At 48.8% G+C, this 19,950-nt stretch overlaps 1 protein-coding gene across 1 annotated transcript in view; it reads right to left on the minus strand.

The window, feature by feature from the left end:
- Positions 1 to 19,950, minus strand: part of cd109 (CD109 molecule) — a 222,920-nt gene that overhangs the window by 141,601 nt on the left and 61,369 nt on the right. The window contains exons 14-19 of the mRNA XM_070889012.1: positions 11,672 to 11,781; positions 11,096 to 11,353; positions 7,787 to 7,888; positions 7,613 to 7,675; positions 4,373 to 4,549; positions 2,746 to 2,898 (exon numbers count right to left, since the gene is read on the minus strand). Coding sequence (XP_070745113.1) covers positions 2,746 to 2,898; positions 4,373 to 4,549; positions 7,613 to 7,675; positions 7,787 to 7,888; positions 11,096 to 11,353; positions 11,672 to 11,781 — 863 coding nt within the window. The remainder of the gene's footprint in view (positions 1 to 2,745; positions 2,899 to 4,372; positions 4,550 to 7,612; positions 7,676 to 7,786; positions 7,889 to 11,095; positions 11,354 to 11,671; positions 11,782 to 19,950) is intronic.

Genomic DNA, 19,950 nt, shown 5'->3' on the forward strand with positions numbered 1-19,950 from the left:
CACCACTGGCTGCGACCACGCCCCCCGATATTCCAACTCCCTCTACAGAGGAGGATCCCATTCTGGAAAGCCGGCTGATTAATTCCCGTCTTCTGCCCTTGCTCACCTTCTGCCTTGCCTCATTGGCCACGTTGGAGGGAGCAATGGGCTTTTTATTTTCCCTCTGTTAGTTTCTCCCTGCCATGCACCATTCCCCCATCAGCCTGGGACCAACCACTGGGAACGGACGGGCTTCTGAGGGCGGGGGGGGGGGGGGTATCTCCTCCAATAAACTCGGCCCTGGGGAAATCATGGGGCTAAATTCTCATCTTCCCCTCATTGGAGAATCCCGCCCGATTTTCATTCGAGTGTGAAATAAAAGTATGGCGGGTTAGATGACGGGTGGATGATCCATTGCGTTAGATTAGCATCCATGGGGTGAAGATGATAATCTACCTCCTTAGTGTAAAGGCATTCCATGCTGCACTGGCTCAACCTCGCCTGTTGACATGCCACCCAAACATAGTGAGATCTTAACGTTGCCTTATTTTCTCTCACGGAATTTCTTTGACATGACTTATTTTCTCCAATGTGTGCCTTTCAGCCATCTAAAGGATTGCAAATAGCCCATGGAACCTTTCGGCCCATGTCCCTCATACGCTATAGGAACAGGAGGAGGCCATTCAGCCCCACAAGCCTGTTTCGCCATTCAATGAGATCATGGCTAATTTATATCTTACTCTATCTACTCGCTTTGGTTCTGTAACCCTTAACAACCTAGCCGAACAGAAAATCTTTCAATCTCAGTTTTGATATTTTCAATTGATTCCTCCACCCTCCACTCTCTCCCACTCACCCTCCCCCCTCTCCCCTAACCCCCTCCCCTGCTCCTCCCCCTTCTCCCCCCACTCTCCCCCTCCCCCTCTCCCCTCCACCCTCCCCCTCCCCGTCTCCCCCCCACTCTCCCCCCTCTCCCTCCCCCAACCTCCCCCCTCTCCCCGCCCCCACCCTCCCCCCTCCCCGCCCTCACCCTCCCCCCTCTCCCTCCCCCAACCTCCCCCCTCTCCCCGCCCCCACCCTCCCCCCTCCCCGCCCTCACCCTCCCCCCTCTCCCTCCCACTCTCCCCCTCCCCCTCTCCTCCTACCCTTCCCCCTCCCCATCTACACCCCACTCTGCCCCCTCTCCCCGCCCCCACCCTCTCCCCTCTCCCCTCTCCCCTACCCCCCTCCCCCTCTCCCCCCCCCTCTCCCCCCCACCATCCCCCCTCTCCCTCCCCCAACCTCCCCCCTCTCCCTTCCCCCACCCTCCCCCCTCTCCCCTCTCCCCCCCACCCTCCCCCCTCCCCCTCTTCCCCCCACCCTCCCCCTCCCTGTCTCCCCTCACCCTCCCCCTCTCCCCGCCCCCACCCTCCCCCCTTTCCCTCCCCCAACCTCCCCCCTCTCCCCCCCACTCTCCCCCTCCCCCTCCTCCCCCTCTCTCCCTACCCTTCCCCCTCCCCCTCTCCCCCTACCCTCCGCCTCTCCCCACACCACACTCCCCCCTCTCCCTCCCCACTGCCCCCCCCCCCACACCCTACCCACACCCTCCCCCCAAGCTTCAAGAGATTTAGAGATTTTGGGGGGGGGAGAGATCCAGATATCCATCACCCTTTGTGTGAAGAAGTGTTTCCTGACATCACTGCTGAACGGCCTAGCCCTGATTTGAAGGTTATGCAATCGGGTTTAATTGGTGTAAACCACACCATGTGGCTGTGTAGCATTTTTACAGATACGACGTTTGCTCCATTTGTGAAGGAGACCCGAATTAACCTACTCCTGACATCAGTGCTTGTGAATTGTGCCTTCTAGTTAAGGATGCGTTAGGTTTCTGTATATACGAAAACAATGATGGTATGTTTATCTATAATACAACAACTTGCATTTTTAGTGCCTTTAACGTAGGAAGATGTCCGAAGGCGCTTCACAGAAATGTTAGCAAACAAAATTTGACACTGAGCCACATTAGAGATATTAGGACAGGTGACTAAAAGCGCCTTAAAAGAGGAGAGGTAGAGAGCCGGAGAGGTTTAGGGAGGGAGTTCGAGAGCTTTGCACCCCGGCAGCTAAAGGCAAGGCCACCGATGGTGGAGCGATTAAAATCGGGGATGCGTAAGAGTCCAGAATTGGAGGAGCGCAGAGATCTCGGTGGGGGGCTGGTTTGGATGGGGGGGCGGGTTGTAGGGGCTGGAGGAGATTACAGAGATAGGGAGGGGCAAGACCATGGAGGGATTTGAAAACAAGGATGTGAATTTTAAACTTGAGGCGTTGCCGGACCAGGAGCACTGGGGCTAATGGACAAACGGGACGGAGTTAGGTCACGGGCAGCAGAATTCTGGATGAGCTCAAGGTTACGGAGGGTGGAGGATGGGAGGCCGGCCAGGAGAACGTTGGAATAGTAAAATCTGGAGGTAACAAAGGCAGGGATGAAGGTTTGAGCAGCAGATGAGCTGAGGCAGGGGCGGAGTCGAGCAATGTTACGGAGGAGATTGATTGGTGGTTTTCATGGGAAAATAAACCAAATCGCGGAAGACGATTCCCAAAAAGACTGAAATAAAATCCTTTGCAATAAAAAAGGAATTGGGCTTAGTCTGGAACCACTGATCTGGCCTGACCTGTGATTCCCTTCATGGATAAAATGGCTGCAGGAAGACTGGTAGTTGTGTCTGAGCTGCTGTCAGATATTTGAATGCAATCAGGTTTCTCAAAGTTACTTGAATCGGCACTTACCAGCTCCTCTGTGATGTCATTTCCTCCTTTGAGAAGCTGGATGCTCTTGTCCACCACCAGGATCCCGACAAAGGAGCTGCTCTCATTGGTGGACAGGCTGAGAGAAACGTTATCAGCTGGCTTGGTCTGATCCTTGCTCCAGGACAATGAGACCTGCACCAAATAGTAGGCCAGCGTAATCGTTAAATTATCAGAGACATGAGCTTCCATCTACAGCGACTTTAACGTAACGAAACATCCCCAAGCCGCTTCTATAGGTCCATTATCGGACAAAACTTCAGAATGGGCCACATAAGGAGATACTGGGGCAGGTGGTGAAAAACTTGGTCAACAAGACTCAAAACAAGAGCATAGTTTCGAAGAATGAGAGGTGATCTCATTGAAACATATAAGATTCTGAGGAGGATTGACAGGGTAGATGCTGAGAGGTTGTTTCCCCGGGCTGGAATGTCTAGAACCAGGGGTAACAGTCTCAGGATAAGGGGTCGGCCATTTAAGACTGAGACGAGGAGGAATTTCTTCACTCAGAGGGTTGTGAATCTATGGTATTCTCTACCCCAAAGGGCTGTGGATGCTCATTCGTTGAGACTGAGATAGATAGATCTTAGGGCTCTAAGGGAATCAAAGGATATGGGGATCAGACGGGAAAGTGGAGTTGAGGTCGGAGATCAGCCATGATCTTATTGAATGGCAGAGCAGGCTCGAGGGAACATATGGCCTACTCCTGCTCCTAATTTTTATGTTCTTAATCCACATCTGGACTCTTGGGTCCCAACGAAAACAGCTTGAAAGATAAATCAAGGATTTAGTGCTCTAGGTTAACCGTGGAGATGAGTTGGTTGAGAGGAATACCAAGAGGATCCAGTATTCAAAGGATCAAGGATGACGTGAGCAAGAAACAACGCTCATACGAAAGATCCAAGAAAGACAACCGGGATGGTTTGGGCACGTTTTGAGAATGTAGACAGCTGGAATTCTAATCATGACCCCTGCGCCCAGGGGAACCTGGAACGAGAAGCCCAGGAAGAAGAAGGAAACCTTGGCTAGACGACGATGTCCAGAGTGACTTTTCACAGAAAGGGATACAGAGAACTGAAGCGGCCAGGCTAGTTTAGAACCGACAACGGTAGAGTCGTTGTTAAGCTGAGGAGCGTTGACTGTCTCACCAGTACTGTCCACATCCCAGGAATAAATTTCAACATGAGAACATAAGCCATTCGGCCCCTCGAGCCTTCCCTGCCATTCAATAACACCATGGCTGATCATCGGCCTCAACTCCACTTTCCTGCACTATCCCCATATCCCTTGAGTGCCTTAATATCCCAAAGATCTAGCTTTCTTGTCTTGAATAAACTCAACGTCTAAGCCTCCACAGCCCCCTGGGGTAGAGAATTCCAAAGGTTCACCACGCTCCGAGTGAAGAAATTGCTCCTCATCTCAGCCCTAATTAGCCGACCCCTTATTCTGAGACTGTGACCCCTGGTTCTAGACTCCCCCAGCCAGAGGAAACATCCTCCCTGCATCTACCCTGTCAAGCCCTGTAAGAATTTTGTATGATTCAATGAGATCACCTCTCATTCTTCTAAACTCGAGAGAATATAGGCCGAAGGAAAATGAAATGCCTTACCTTATTTGAAAAGATACCTTCCACATCCAGGTTCAGGGAATCACTAACGACCTGACCACCTTGTTGAACATAGTAGACAATGAGGCTTGCCACAGGTGCCCAGGAAAGATCTGGCATCAGTTCGAGTGAGTCTGAGCTGCTTTTGCCTGTGGCTACCACATGACCTCTTGACACCACCTGAGGCAGAGAGCAGGGGAATAATTAAAAAAAGCACAGGTGATGAGATTTACTCCGAACGCACCTCAGTCTCAAGATTGCGAAGGAACTGACGATATTTTTACCGTATTCCGCCATTTTTCTAGTGCCAATTCACGAATAATGCTTTACAATTAACGGGAAGCTAGATAAGCATATGAGAGAGAAGCGAATAGAGGGTTATACTGATAGATGTAGATGAAGAAAGCTGGGAGGAGGCTTGTGTGGAGCATAAACACCGGCATGGACTGTTTGGGCCCAATGGCCTGTTTCTGTGCTGTATATTATATATAATTCTACGTAATTCAGTCCGGGCAAACGAGCCAAAGGTGGGCAGCGGACACGTTACAAGAACCCTCAAAGCCTCCCTGATAAAGTGCAACTTCTCCACTGACACCTGGGAGTCCCTGGCCAAAGACCGCCCTAAGTGGAGGAAGTGCATCCGGGAGGGCGCTGAGCACCTCGAGTCTCATCACCGAGAGCATGCAGAAACCAAGCGCAGGCAGCGGAAGGAGCGTGTGGCAAATCTGTTCCACCCTCCCCTTTCCCTCAACAACTGTTTGTCCCACCTATGACAGGGACTGTGGCTCTTGTATTGGACTGTTCAGTCACCTAAGTACTCACTTCAGGAGTGGAAGCAAGTCTTCCTCGACTCCGAGGGACTGCCTTTAATGTAATTCAGCGCTAAACGACCGGAGTCCTTGGAAATTCCTCTCGGAGTTCCGTCGGCTTCTGGCCATAATTCCAGCGGGAGACAGGCGGGACCCGAAGGAAAGCAGCGCAGTTTCTGGGAATTTCCGCAATGCTTTGTGAGGGGCAGAATTTCCACCGGCCCCATTTCCGAGGCAAACAGCAGTCAAAGGGGGAGGATCCAGGGGGTGGAGACTTGCTAAGCCAGGATTCGTCACTCCTTATGCTGCATTGTGTAGCAACAACAAAACAACTTGCATGTATGTAGCGCCTTGAATGTAGTAAAACATCTCAAGGCGCTTCACAGGAGCGAATATCAAAGAAAATGTTGACATCAAGCCACATAAGGAGATAGTAGCACAGGGTCGTATGGTCAAAAAGGTAGGTTTTAACATAGAAACATAGAAACATAGAAAATAGATGTAGGAGCAGGCCATTTAGCCCTTCGAGCCTGCACCACCATTCAATATGATCATGGCTGATCATTCCCTCAGTACCCTTTTCCTGCTTTCTCTCCATACCCCTTGATCCCTTTAGCCGTAAGGGCCACATCTAACTCCCTTTTGAATATATCTAACGAACTGGCCTAAATAACTTTCTGTGGCAGAGAATTCCACATGCTCACAACTCTCTGATTGAAGAAGCTTTTCCTCATCTCAGTCCTAAATGGCTTATCCCTTATCCTTAGACTGTGACCCCTGGTTCTGGACTTCCCCAACATCGGGAACATTCTTCCTGCATCTAACCTGTCCAATCCCATCAGGATATTATGTTTCTATGAGATCCCCTCTCATTCTTCTAAATTCTAGTGAATATAAGCCTAGTCGATCCAGTCTTTCGTCATATGTCAGTCCTGCCATCCCGGGAATCAGTCTGGTGAACCTTCGCTGCACTCCCTCAATAGCAAGGACCATCTTTAAGGAGGGGAGAGAGGTGGCGAGGTTTAATGAGGGAATTCCAGATCGTAGGGCCTCAGCAGTTGGAGGCACGGCCACCGATAGTGGAGCGATGAAAATCGGGGATGTTAAAGAGGCCAGAATTGGAGGGGGGCAGAGTTCTCGGAGAGTTGCAGGGCTGGAGGAGGTTAAAGAGTTAGGGCTTTGGAAACAAGGATGAGAATTTTAAAATTGAGCTGTCGCCAGACCGGGAACCAGCGAGCACAGTAGCAGCCGATAGTGGATCGAGTGGGTATGAGAGCCAATCAGCCGGATCCAGGTCAGACACGAGAGTCGTCCACCAAAGAATGTGAAAATATATAGATATTTTTTGAAATAACGCGCCTCGGCCCACCTTGCTCAGGGGGCTCAAAGGAACGGCCCTGATTGGCTGGGCAAACCTCTCTCCCCTCAATAGGTAGGCGAGCAGGTGAGTCTCCATGAGCAAGAGACAAGCAGGCACCAGAGATGAACCCCCTTCCCCCCATCCCTGTGCCAATGAGATGGTCTCTCCCAAGGGTCTAGTCATGATGCCCCAGCCATCATGGGTGTGGGACAGGCTTGATGGAGAAGATGGTCTTTGATATTCTGTCAATTACTCATGTTTGGATGTCTCTCCAAAATCCACAGAATTATTTGTAACATAGAGCTCCATCTGGTGGACTCCCGTTCCACCTAGTGGACTACTGTAGTAATGCAGCCATTGCTGCAAATACAATAAAGGCATCAGGTGACAGGTCACCTGACAGGTTCCTGTGTTAAGAGCCATCTTGTAAAGTCTGCGTGTTGTGCTGTCATAAAGAATATACCACATTATTAAATTTGCATCGATTGCTGCTTTCGAGCTTTTCTGCACACTTACTGATCATGTTTACTTAGTTTTACTTTCACCTTACTGCAGAATGAAACTGTGCACTCGTCGTGCACTGGTTGCTCCCACTCCATGGTATCGGATTCCAGAAACAATGCTCTTGATGGCACTCTTGCCTCCGAGTCAGATGATTACAGATTCAAGATCTCCTCTCGCACTGAATCTGGGCTACAGCCCATCACAGCACTGAGAGAGTACTGCGCTCGGCGAGGTGGCCTTTAGCCAACTGCAGTCTGATAGCTTGGTTAGGACATTAAGGAAGCCATGGGCCATTTAAAGAGCAGGGAGTTCCTCCAGGTGTCTTACCCAACATTCCTCTCCCAGTCAATATCACCAGAGGCAGATTAATTGGTCAGTCACCACATTGCTGATAATTGAATCTTGCTGTGCACAAAATGGCCGCCATGTTGGTTAACCTCGCAACAGCTACCGTACTTTAAAGACATGTGTTGAATATTGACGATCTCTCTCTAAGAGGTGTGCTGCGCTACTGCATAAGTGAATCTTTCCCTTCTCTTGTTTTATATTATAAAGCACTGATCCAATTACCTGATAGGTAATCTCGTTCAATAACTCTGAACTTTCAATGGTAAATTCAAATGGCAGCCCCACCTAGGAACAAACAAAGCTTATTAACACACTTTAAAATCAAGATGCTAAGATTAACAGAATGCATTTCTTTCAGATGATGCAAGTACAAATGGTTACACACAAAGTCATTACCTTGACAACAGAACTCTGTATGTGAAGCTGGAGGATAGGGCGGCTGGAAGACTGGACATTATTGCTCACTTGAATCTCTCTCACCACTTTCTCAAATGTCATCTGTTGGAAAGTTCAGCATTCACAGTCAGAACCCACTGCACGATATATGTTCCACCTGCTTCTAAAACCCCAATTCTATTCATGACAACAACAACTTGTATTTATAGAGCACCTTTAACATAGTAAAATGTCCCAAGACGCTTCACACGAGTGTTTTCAAACAAAATTTGACACTGAGCCACATAAGGAGATGTTAGGGCAAAGATGTAGGTTTTAAGGAGCGTCTTAATGGAGGAAAGAGAGGTAGCGAGGTGGAGAGGTTTAGGGAGGGAGTTCCAGGGCTTGGGGCCTTGGCTGCTGAAGGCACGGCCTCCGATGATGAAGTGATTAAAATCGGGGATGCTCAAGGGGGCAAAATTAGAGGAGTGATGAGGTCGGGGGGTTGTGGGGCTGGAGGAGATTACAGAAATAGGGAGGGGTGAGGCCATGGAGGGATTTGAAAACAAGATGAGAATTTTTAAATCGAGGCATTGTTTAATGCCATCTTATTCACTGAGTGAATTCATGGACTTGCCATGGTGAATGATGTCACATCTGATGGGGTGAATGATGTCACATCGGACAAGGTGAATGATGTCACATCCGACAGGGCGAATGATGTCACATCCGACAGGGCGAATGATGTCACATCTGACGGAGTGAATGATGTCACATTTGATGGGGTGAATGATGTCACATCTGACAAGGTAAATGATGTCACATCGGACAAGGTGAATGATGTCACATCCGACAGGGTGAATGATGTCACATCCGACAGGGTGAATGATGTCACATCTGACAGGGTGAATTATGTCACATCTGACGTGGTTAATGATGTCACATCTGACGCGGTTAATGATGTCACATCGGACAAGGTAAATGATGTCACATCGGACAAGGTGAATGATGTCACATCCGACAGGGCGAATGATGTCACATCCGACAGGGTGAATGATGTCACATCTGACGGGGTGAATGATGTCACATCTGCCAGGGTGAATGATGTCACATCTGACGTGGTTAATGATGTCACATCTGACGCGGTTAATGATGTCACATCCAACAGGGTGAATGATGTCACATCCGACAAGCCTTGGCACGAAATCTTCAGGATTACCACTGGGAAATGCAGAATACACAGTGTTAGCTTCTGACAGTTTAATGAAAACGACGAGAGTGGCTTTGAGTGATATCTTGGCTCAGCATTCAGATAGAACATTGCGATTTTGAATAAAACTTAATTTGCTGCTACTTTGCAATACTCAGTCATTATGAAATGAAAGAGATATTTAGAAATACTCTGTGACTTCCGTGTGTCTGCACATGCAGGTATTGTGTGTGTATGTGTGTGCGTACATTTGTCTGTGTGGTGTTTATCAGTTATGTGAGTGTGTCAGTCTGTGCAACTGTGTCAGTGTGTGTGCACGCATGGGTGAGTACATGTGTGTGGGTGTGTCACTGTAAGTGTGAGCCTAAGTATGTGCGAATGAGTATGAGCGTGAGTATGTGTGAGTGTGTGTGTGTGAGTGTGAGTATGATTGTGTGTGTGAGCATGAGTATATGTGAGTGTGATTGTGTGTGTGAGTGGTGTGTGATGTGTAAGTGTGTGTGGTGTTGAGTGTGTGTGAGTGTGTGTGAGGTGTGTGTGAGTGTGTAGTGTGTGGTGTATGTGAGTGTGTAGTGTGTGTGAATGTGTAGTGTGTGAGGTGTGTGTGAGGTGTGTGTGAGTTGTGCGTGTGTGTGCGTGTGTGTGTGTATGTGTGTGTGTGTGTGTGTGCTGTGTGTGTGCTGTGTCTGAATGTGTGTGTGTGGTGTGTGTGAGTGTGTGTGTGGTGTGTGTGATTGTGTGTGTGAGTGTTTGTGTGTGTATGTGGAGTGTGTGTGTGAGGTGTGTGTAAGCGTGTGTGTGAGGTGCATGTGTGTGTGGTGTGTGTGAGGTGTGTGTAAGCGTGTGTGTGGTGTCTGTGAGGTGTGTGTGAGGTGTGTGTGGGTGTGTGCGTGTGTGACTGTGTGTGCGTGGTGTGTGTGTGGTGTGGTGTGTGGTGTGTGTGGTGTGTGACTGTGTGTATGTGTGTGCGTTGTGTGTGACTGTGTATGCATGTGTGGTGTGTGACTGTGTGTGTGTGTGTGTTGTGTGTGTGTGTGATGTGTGTGACTGTGTTTGTGTGTGTAATGTGTGTGTGCGCGTGTGGTGTGTGTGTGTGACTATGTGTGTGGTGTGTGTGTGTGTGTGATGTGTGCGTGGTGTGTGTTGGTGTGTGTGTGTTTGTGACTGTGTGTGTGTGTGTGTGTGTGGTGTGTGTGTGTGGTGTGTGTGTGGTGTGTGTGTGTGAGTGTGTGTGTGAGAGAATGTGTGAGCATGTGAGTGTGTGTATGAGTGTATGCGAGTGTGCGCATGTGTGTCTGTGAGCGAGTGTGTGCATGTGTGTGTGTGTTTATGATTGTGCGTGCGTGTGTGCGTGTGTGCGTGCATGTGTGTGTTTGTGACTGTGTGTGTGTGAGGTGTGTGAGTGTGTGGTGTGTGTGAGTGTGTGAGGTGTGTGTGAGTGTGTGTTGTGTGTGTGCGTGTGTGTGTGTGAGAGAATGTGTGAGTGTGTGTATGAGTGTGTAAGTGTATGAGTGTATGTGTGTGTGAGCGTGTGTGTGTGCATGTGTGTGTGTGTGCGCGTGTGTGTGTGAGCGAGTGTGTGAGTGTGTGAATATGAGTGTGTGTGTATGATTGTGTGTGTATGATTGTGTGTGTATGATTGTGTGTGTATGATTGTGTGTGTATGATTGTGTGTGTATGATTGTGTGTGTATGATTGTGTGTGTATGATTGTGTGTGCGTGTGTATGATTGTGTGTGTATGATTGTGTGTGTATGATTGTGTGTGTATGATTGTGTGTGTATGATTGTGTGTGTGTATGATTGTGTGTGTATGATTGTGTGTGCGTGTGTATGATTGTGTGTGTATGATTGTGTGTGTGTGTGTGTATGATTGTGTGTGTATGATTGTGTGTGCGTGTGTATGATTGTGTGTGTATGATTGTGTGTGTAGGATTGTGTGTGTGTACGATTATGTGTATGATTGTGTGTGTGTGTATGATTGTGTGTGTAGGATTGTGTGTGTATGATTGTGTGTGTGTATGATTGTGTGATTAATTATGTGTGTATATGATTGTGTATATGATTGTGTGTGTGTGTGTGCATGTGAGTATGAATGTGTGTGGGAGGGGTTAGAATGTACCTTTATCCATAAGCTGATGGTATTTGGCAGCAATGGAAACTGGATCTTAAGGAGTCCACTCTCTGGGACAGTAAGGTTAATGGTTTGTGAGGAGATCTCCCATGTTTTGCTATCCACATCGTTGTGTTCGGAAGGTTTCCTGCTGAACAGTTGGCTCAGCTCAGATGGCAGGCTTTGGGTCTGCGATATGTCGACAATCATGAGGTTCTCTCGGTCTTGGGGAGACAGCTTTCTGTGATCGGAGCGTGTCACCTGAATCTGGAAATGTATAAGAGAAGTGTTTAGCTCATTCCAGCAGTAACGACCTTACCCGGTCTGGGCCTATATGTGACTCCAGACCCACAGCAATGTGTTTGACTCTTACCTGCCCTCCGAAATGGCCACTTAGTTGTATCAAACCGCTACAAAGAAGTATCATGGACTGCAGAAGTCCAACAAGGTGTCTCACCACCACCAGCAAGGGAATGGGCAATAAATGCTGGACATGCCAGTGACGCCCAAAACACGAGAATAAATGAAAGTAAAAATACAAATTCAAGGGCTCTGGTATTATGCCTGTTCTCAGTAAGGACTTACGCAGGACGTGTAGTTCAGAGGTGGCTTTAAGATCCGCTGGTAGCTGACAATCTTCAGATTGTACTTCATGAACGAAATAGTGATGTTTGCGTCTGCGAACTGCATCACACCTGTGATCGCAAAACAGGAGATTCATTCACAGAAAAGCACTGAGTAGATCAAGGTGTCAGGGTTGAAATCAGTAGCAGTGCATTTTTTAAACCTATTAATATCAATCACAACATTGGGTAGGTACAAACCTGGGTCTACACATCCCTACTTCGCTTGGCCAAAGGGACTTGCAAGGTGCGCCAAACTGAATATTGGTTGCAATTTAGCCCACCAGGACCCCAGAATTAAATCTACCCATTTACTTTGAGCAAAAGAACATAAGAAATCGGCCATACGGTCCCACGAGCCTGTTCCACCACTCAATGAGATCATGGCTGATCTTTGAGCTCAACTCCACTTTCCTGCCCGATCCCCATAGCCCCATAATGGGTGAACACATTTTAAAAAAAATATTTGCTCATGGGATGTGGGAGTCACTGGAAAAACAAACATTTATTACCCATCCCTAATTGCCCTCGAGAAGGTGGTGGTGAGCCGCCTTCTTGAACCGCTGCAGTCCGTGTGGTGAAGGTACTCCCACAGTGCTGTTAGGGAGGGAGATCCAGGATTTTGACCCAGCGCAAATGAAGGAGCGGCGATATATTTCCCAGTCAGGATGGTGTGTGACTTGGAGGGGAATATAGAGGTGATGGTGCTCCCATACGCCTGCTGGCCTTGTCATTCTAGGTGGTAGAGGTCGCGGGGTTTGTGAGGTGCTGTCGAAGTACGCTTGGCGAGTTGCTGCAGTGTATCCTGTAGATGGTACACACTGCAGCCACGGTGCGCCGGTGGTGGAGGGAGTGAATGTTTAAAGTGGTGGATGGGGTGCCGATCAAGCGGGCTGCTTTGTCCTGGATGGTGTCGAGCTTTTTAAGTGTTGTTGGAGCTGCACTCATCCAGGCAAGTGGAGAGTATTCCATCACACTCCTGACTCCTGCGTTGATATGAAATCCCATTTGCGTGCTGTTTTAATGCATTCAAACATGGACAAAAGAGTTGAATGCCAGAGGTGAGGTGAGGGTGACTGCCCTCGACCTCAAGGCAGCATTTGACCGAGTGTGGTATCAAGGAGCCCTAGTAAAACTGAAGTCAATGGGAATCAGGGGGAAAACTCTCCACTGGCTGGAGTCATACCTAACACAAAGGAAGGTGGTTGTGGTTGTTGGAGGCCAATCATCTCAGCCCCAGGACATCGCTGCAGGAGTTCCTCAGGCCAGCGTCCTGGGCCAAACCTTCTTCAGCTGCTTTATCAATGACTTTTCCTCCATCATAAGGTCAGAAGTGGGGATGTTCGCTGATGACTGCACAGTGTTCAGTTCCATTAGCAACTCCTCAGATAATAAAGCAGTCTATGCCCGCATGCAGCAAGACCCGGATAACATTCAGGCTTGGAAGTGGTAAGTAACATTCACGCCACACAAGTGCCAGGCAATGAACATCTCCAACAAGCGAGAGTCCAACCACCGCCCCTTGACATTCAGTGGCCTCACCATCGCCGAATCCCCCACCATCAACATCCTGGGGCTCACCATTGACCAGAAACTTAACTGGACCAGCCACATAAATACTGTGGCTACAAGAGCAGGTCAGAGGCTGGGTAATCTGTGATGAGTGTCTCACCTTCTGACTCCCCAAAGCCTTTCCACCATCTACAAGACACAAGTCAGGAGTGTGATGGAATACTCTCCACTTGCCTGGATGAGTGCAGCTCCAACAACACTCAAGAAGCTCGACACCATCCAGGACAAAGCAGGCCGCTTGATTGGCACCCCATCCACCACCTTCAACATTCACTCCCTCCACCACCTGCGCACCGTGGCTGCAGTGTGTACCATCTACAAGATGCACTGCAGCAACTGGCCAAGGATTCTTCAGCAGCACTTCCCAAACCCGCGACCTCTACCACCCAGAAGGACGAGGGCAGCAGGTGCATGGGAACACTACCACCTTCACGTTCCCCTCCAAGTCACACACCATCCTGACTGGGAAATATATCGGCCGCTCCTTCATCGGCGCTGGGTCAAAATCCTCGAACTCCCTCGCTAACAGCACTGTGGGAGCACCTTCACCACACGGACTGCAGCGGTTCAAGAAGGCGGCTCACCACCACCTTCTCAAGGTGTTCCGCAGGCAGCGGCAGTCGGCGAGAGGTGGGAGCAGCGGGGTGAGGCCTATAAAAGGCCCAGCGGGTGTTCCACAGGCAGCGGCAGTCGGCGAGAGGCGGGAGCAGCGGGGTGAGGCCTATAAAAGTCGTGGCTTGTGCAGCTCCAGCCGGGAGAAAAAGCAGAAAAGAAGTAGAAAGGAATCAAAAGGTAACGTCACAACCAAAGGGGTAAGTGATTGGCTGGTGATTGGTAAGGAGTTTTTCTTTTTCTTTTTTATATCAGTAAGTAACCTGTAACAGTGTTGTCACCAATTTAAGTGCATCTAAGGGTTAAGTCATGGCAGGAGAGCTCGGTCACGTGATATACTCCTCCTGTACCATGTGGGAACTCAGGGATGCCTCCGGTGTCCCTGACCACTACATCTGCGGGAAGTGTATCCGCCTCCAGCTCCTGACGGACCGCGTTGCGGAATTGGAGCTGAGGGTGGATTCACTCTGGAGCATGTGTAGCGAGTTGGTCTTACCGCAGGAGAAGGGTCCACAGCCAGCTAGGGAATGGAAGACCAGCAGGAAGAGTAGTGCAAGGAAGGTAGTGCAGGGGTCCCCTGTGGTCATCCCCCTGCAAAACAGATACACTGCTTTGAGTATTGTTGAGGGGGATGACTCATCAGGGGAGGGCAGCAGCAGCCAAGTTCATGGCACCGTGGCTGGCTCTGTTGCACAGGAGGGCAGGAAAAAGAGTGGGCGAGCGATAGTGATAGGGGATTCAATCTCTGCGGCCGCAACCGAGACTCCAGGATGGTATGTTGCCTCCCTGGTGCAAGGTCAAGGATGTCTCGGAGCGGGTGCAGGGCATTCTAAAAAGAGATGGAGAACAGCCAGTTGTCGTGGTGCACATTGGTACCAACGACATAGGTAAAAAAAGGGATGAGGTTCTACAAAACGAATTTAAGGAGCTAGGAGCTAAATTAAAAAGTAGGTCCTCAAAACTAGTAATCTCAGGACTGCTACAAGTGCCACGTGCTAGTCAGAGTAGGAATCGCAGGATAGCGCAGATGAATACGTGGCTTGAGCAGTGCTGCAGCAGGGAGGGATTCAAATTCCTGGGACATTGGTACCAGTTCTGGGGGAGGTGGGACCAGTACAAACCGGACGGTCTGCACCTGAGCAGGACCGGAACCAATGTCCGAGGGGGAGTGTTTGCTAGTGCTGTTGGGGAGGAGTTAAACTAATATGGCAGGGGGATGGAAACCAATGCAGGGAGACAGAGGGAAACAAAAAGGAGACAAAAGCAAAAGACAGAAAGGAGATGAGGAAAAGTGGAGGGCAGAGAAACCCAAGGCAAAGAACAAAAAGGGCCATTGTACAGCAAAATTCTAAAAGGACAAAGGGTGTTAAAAAAACAAGCCTGAAGGCTTTGTGTCTTAATGCAAGGAGTATCCGTAATAAGTTGGATGAATTTACTGTGCAAATAGATGTTAACAAATATGATGTGATTGGGATTACAGAGACGTGGCTCCAGGATGATCAGGGCTGGGAACTCAACATCCAGTGGTATTCAATATTCAGGAAGGATAGAATAAAAGGAAAAGGAGGTGGGGTAGCATTGCTGGTTAAAGAAGAGATTAATGCAGCGCATTTGGAAAGAGGTGACATGATAGGTCCAAGTCAGCATGGATTTGTGAAAGGGAAATCATGCTTGACAAATCTTGTAGAATTTTTTGAGGATGTTTCTAGTAGAGTGGACAAGGGAGAACCAGTTGATGTGGTATATTTGAACTTTCAGAAGGCTTTCGACAAGGTCCCACACAAGAGATTAATGTGCAAAGTTAAAGCACATGGGATTGGGGGTAGTGTGCTGACATGGATTGAGAACTGGTTGTCAGACAGGAAGCAAAGAGTAGGAGTAAATGGGTACTTTTCAGAATGGCAGGCAGTGACTAGTGGGGTACCGCAAGGTTCTGTGTTGGGGCCCCAACTGTTTACACTATACATTAATGATTTAGACGAGGGGATTAAATGTAGTATCTCCAAATTTGCGGATGACACTAAGTTGGGTGCCAGTGTGAGCTGCGAGGAGGATGCTATGAGGCTGCAGAGTGACTTGGATAGGTTAGGTGAGTGGGCAAATGCATGGCAGATGAAGTATAATGTGGATAAATGTGAGGTTATCCACTTTGATGGTAAAAACAGAGAGACAGACTATTATCTGAATGGTGACAGATTAGGAAAAGGGGAGGTGCAACGAGACCTGGGTGTCATGGTACATCAGTCATTGAAGGCTGGCATGCAGGTACAGCAGGCGGTTAAGAAAGCAAATGGCATGTTGGCCTTCATAGCGAGGGGATTTAAGTACAGGGGCAGGGAGGTGCTGCTACAGTTGTACAGGGCCTTGGTGAGGCCACAACTGGAGTATTGTGTACAGTTTTGGTCTCCTAACTTGAGGAAGGACATTCTTGCTATTGAGGGAGTGCAGCGAAGGTTCACCAGACTGATTCCCGGGATGGCGGGACTGACCTATCAAGAAAGACTGGATCAACTGGGCTTGTATTCACTGGAGTTCAGAAGAATGAGAGGGGACCTCATAGAAACGTTTAAAATTCTGATGGGTTCAGACAGGTTAGATGCAGGAAGAATGTTCCCAATGTTGGGGAAGTCCAGAACCAGGGGTCACAGTCTAAGGATAAGGGGTAAGCCATTTAGGACCGAGATGAGGAGAAACTTCTTCACCCAGAGAGTGATGAACCTGTGGAATTCTCTACCACAGAAAGTTGTTGAGGCCAATTCACTAAATATATTCAAAAAGGAGTTAGATGAAGTCCTTACTACTAGGGGGAATCAAGGGGTATGGCGCGAAAGCAGGAATGGGGTACTGAAATTGCATGTTCAGCCATGAACTCATTGAATAGCGGTGCAGGCTAGAAGGGCCGAATGGCCTACTCCTGCACCTATTTTCTATGTTTCTATGTTTCTATAAGGCGCTCCTGCTCCGCCCTGGCCCCACAAGCAAAGTAAAGAGGCCTACTGTTTGGGCATCTTCCCACTCCGACTCCTCTTCCCGCTGGGTTGACTGGGCAGGAAAAGCCACCCCTCTCAGTCCCCTCTCAGGTCCAAGGTTAAAATGGTCAGCGGGTCCTGACGACATCATAGGAGCCCAATCGAAATATTTAAAGTTTCACCTGCTCAGGTTAAACTCGAACCCTGCCGGACCTGTGGGGATTTCAGCTGGCGAGTCCCACAACAACAACTTTTGTTTATATAGCGCCTTTAACGTAGCGAAACGTCCCAAGGTGCTTCACTGGAGTATTATGAGATAAAAGATTTGACACCGCATAAGAAGAAATTAGGGCAGGTGACCAAAAGCTTGGTCAAAGAGGTAGGTTTTAAGGAGCGTCTTGAAGGAGGAAAGAGAGTTAGAAAGGCGGAGATGTTTAGGCAGGGAGTTCCAGACCTTGGGGCCCAGGCAACAGAAGATACGGCCACCAACGCTTGAGCGATTATAATCAGGGATGCTTAAGAGGGCAGAATTAGAGGAGCGCAGACATCTCGGGACAGGTTGTGGGGCTGGAGGAGATTACAGAGATAGGGAGGGACGAGGCCATGGAGGGATTTGAAAATGAGGATAAGAATTTTGAAATCGAGGCGTTGCTTAACCGGGAGCCAATGTAGGTCAGCGATCACAGGGGTTGTATTTTATAGTCTCTTGAACACTCTTCGTTCAACTTAACTCTATTTATTTGGAGATCTCAGCAGCCATATGGAGCTGAAGATCTCTCAATACAGCTCCCTATACCTCCTAGCTAGAGGGCGCTATATATTATCTCGTTGCACCTTTCCTTTCATAAGAAACAAGAATGAATTAAAGTTAGCGTCAAAATAAACGGGTTAACTTCTTATGAATGCATGTAGTAAACAACTACAAGTTTTACAAACAACAGCAACTCTTGTCTTATTAATTCTTTATCCAAGCGTCCAGTGTCCATGATTTCTTATTTCTGTACATAGTGTTCCAGGTATTTTGGTGTTGTACGTATTCTGTTTTGCCTCAAACTGGTTGTTTCAGTGGTGTTCTGTGTACTGATCACTTTAGTCCCTTTGTCAGTGCCCTGAGGGGAAATATCAGGCAACATATTGCTGTTTTCACGTGTTGTCGTTGAAGTGCTGTTTCGCGTGTTCGTGAAGAGATTGCAAAGTTTCTGTTGAAAGAATGGACTCAGTCGAGAATATTTTGTGGATTTTATGGGGTCACCCTGCGCAGATATGTGAAAAGGCTGGGTTTTGTTAAAACTCCAGAGACCGCATGGCAGCAGGCTGTGATAAAGAACTGGCAGTCATCCATTGTCAAAAGAGCTGTCGGCCAGGAAGGGGGGCCATTGACAAAGCCACTCCAATTTACAAAAGCACTTCTCACCCCCTCCTCAGAAGAAGAGCAGAACAATGAACTCACTAGCCTGGCCAGCCCAAAGAGGAGCCAGGTCTTTCCCAACACAAAGACTCAGCGAGATGCCCAGACTAAGAGCCATCAGCCCAATACACATGGGTTGGATGGCCCATCACTGACTAAGTACCCGTGCTTAGAAACAAAGGGATTTTAAAGATTGGCGGCAAAGATAGGGGTAGCAAGACTCCCATAAAAACAGGGTCTTTCCACTTTATTTTTAGCTTGGAGCTTGGAGTGAAGCTTGGGGCTTGCAGCTTGTATCTAGAGATAGCCCTCTATCCCTCTCGCTCTCGCTTCACCAAGATCGATGGACCAGAGGAAGAGGCTGCAGTACCGCAGACAAAGCCACCGAAACTGAAGACCAGCAGTGGCAGTGACTTCCCACAGCTGAGCTGAGCAAGGAAACCAACTGTGTGTGTGGTGGTGAGCATGATTACGAGTGTCCCAAGCCAGTAACCAGATATCCCAGGCACGCTGCGTAAGGGCTCAGGGTTTTCTCAGAAGTGAAGCTTTTCAGGGCTATTCTGGGGAGGGTAATTTGTTGGTAGGGATAGAGTTAGAATCCACCAGGGAATTACTGCATGTTACTAGGTCTCATTTCTGTACTGTATGCATGTTGTTTGTAACCTGGATTTTATTCTCCACAGAGACAGTGATTTCGTTTAGTAGGGCATGTTTTAGCCAGTGTATGTTAGACTCAATAAATATAAGTACGTTTTTTCACCGAAGCGTTCCTGTCCGTGACTCATTTCATTTACACTCTCAATAATAATTCCCGGGTCTAGAACTTTCATAAGGCGAGGGCGATTTGAACCGTCCGTCTAGCAATTGGGCTCGGATCAAAACCGCTTACAGTTAGTTGGCTGTGTAGTCAGTGGATCGACTGCCCCACCCTCCGTCGTTGAGCTACAGTATGTGGACGACGATTGCGTCTACGCACATTCAGAGGCTGAACTCCAAGTCATCGTCAACATCTTTACCGAGGCGTACGAAAGCATGGGCCTTACAATAAACATCCATAAGACAAAGGTCCTCCACCAACCTGAGCCCACCACACAGCACTGCCCCCTCATCATCAAGATCCATGGCGTGGCCCTAGACAACGTGGACCACTTTCCGTACCTCTGGAGCCGATTATCAGCAAGGGCAGACATCAACGGCGAGGTGCAGTGTGCCAGCACAGCCTTCAGCAGCATGAGAAAGAGAGTGTTCGAAGATCAGGCCCTCAAATCTGGCACCAAGCTTATGGTCTACATGGCTGTAGTGATACCTGCCCTCCTGTATGGCTCAGAGACGTGGACCATGTACAGTAGACACCTCAAATCACTGGAGAAATACCACCAACGAAGCCTCCGCAAGATCCGACAAATCTCCCGGAAGGACAGACGCACCAACGTCAGTGTTCTCGATCAGGCCAACATCCCCAGCATCGATGCACTGACCACACTCAACCAGCACCGTTGGGCGGGCCACATTGTCCGCATGCCTGACACAAGACTCCCAAAGCAAGCGCTCTACTCGGAACTCCTACACGGCAAGCGAGCCCCAAGTGGGCAGAGGAAATGTTTCAAGGACAGCCTCAAAGCCTCCTTGATAAAGTGCAACATCCCCACCGACACCTGGGAGTCCCTGGCCAAAGAGCGC

This window comes from Pristiophorus japonicus, chromosome 9, assembly GCF_044704955.1.
Source record: "Pristiophorus japonicus isolate sPriJap1 chromosome 9, sPriJap1.hap1, whole genome shotgun sequence".
In the NCBI taxonomy this organism is placed as follows: domain Eukaryota; kingdom Metazoa; phylum Chordata; class Chondrichthyes; family Pristiophoridae; genus Pristiophorus; species Pristiophorus japonicus.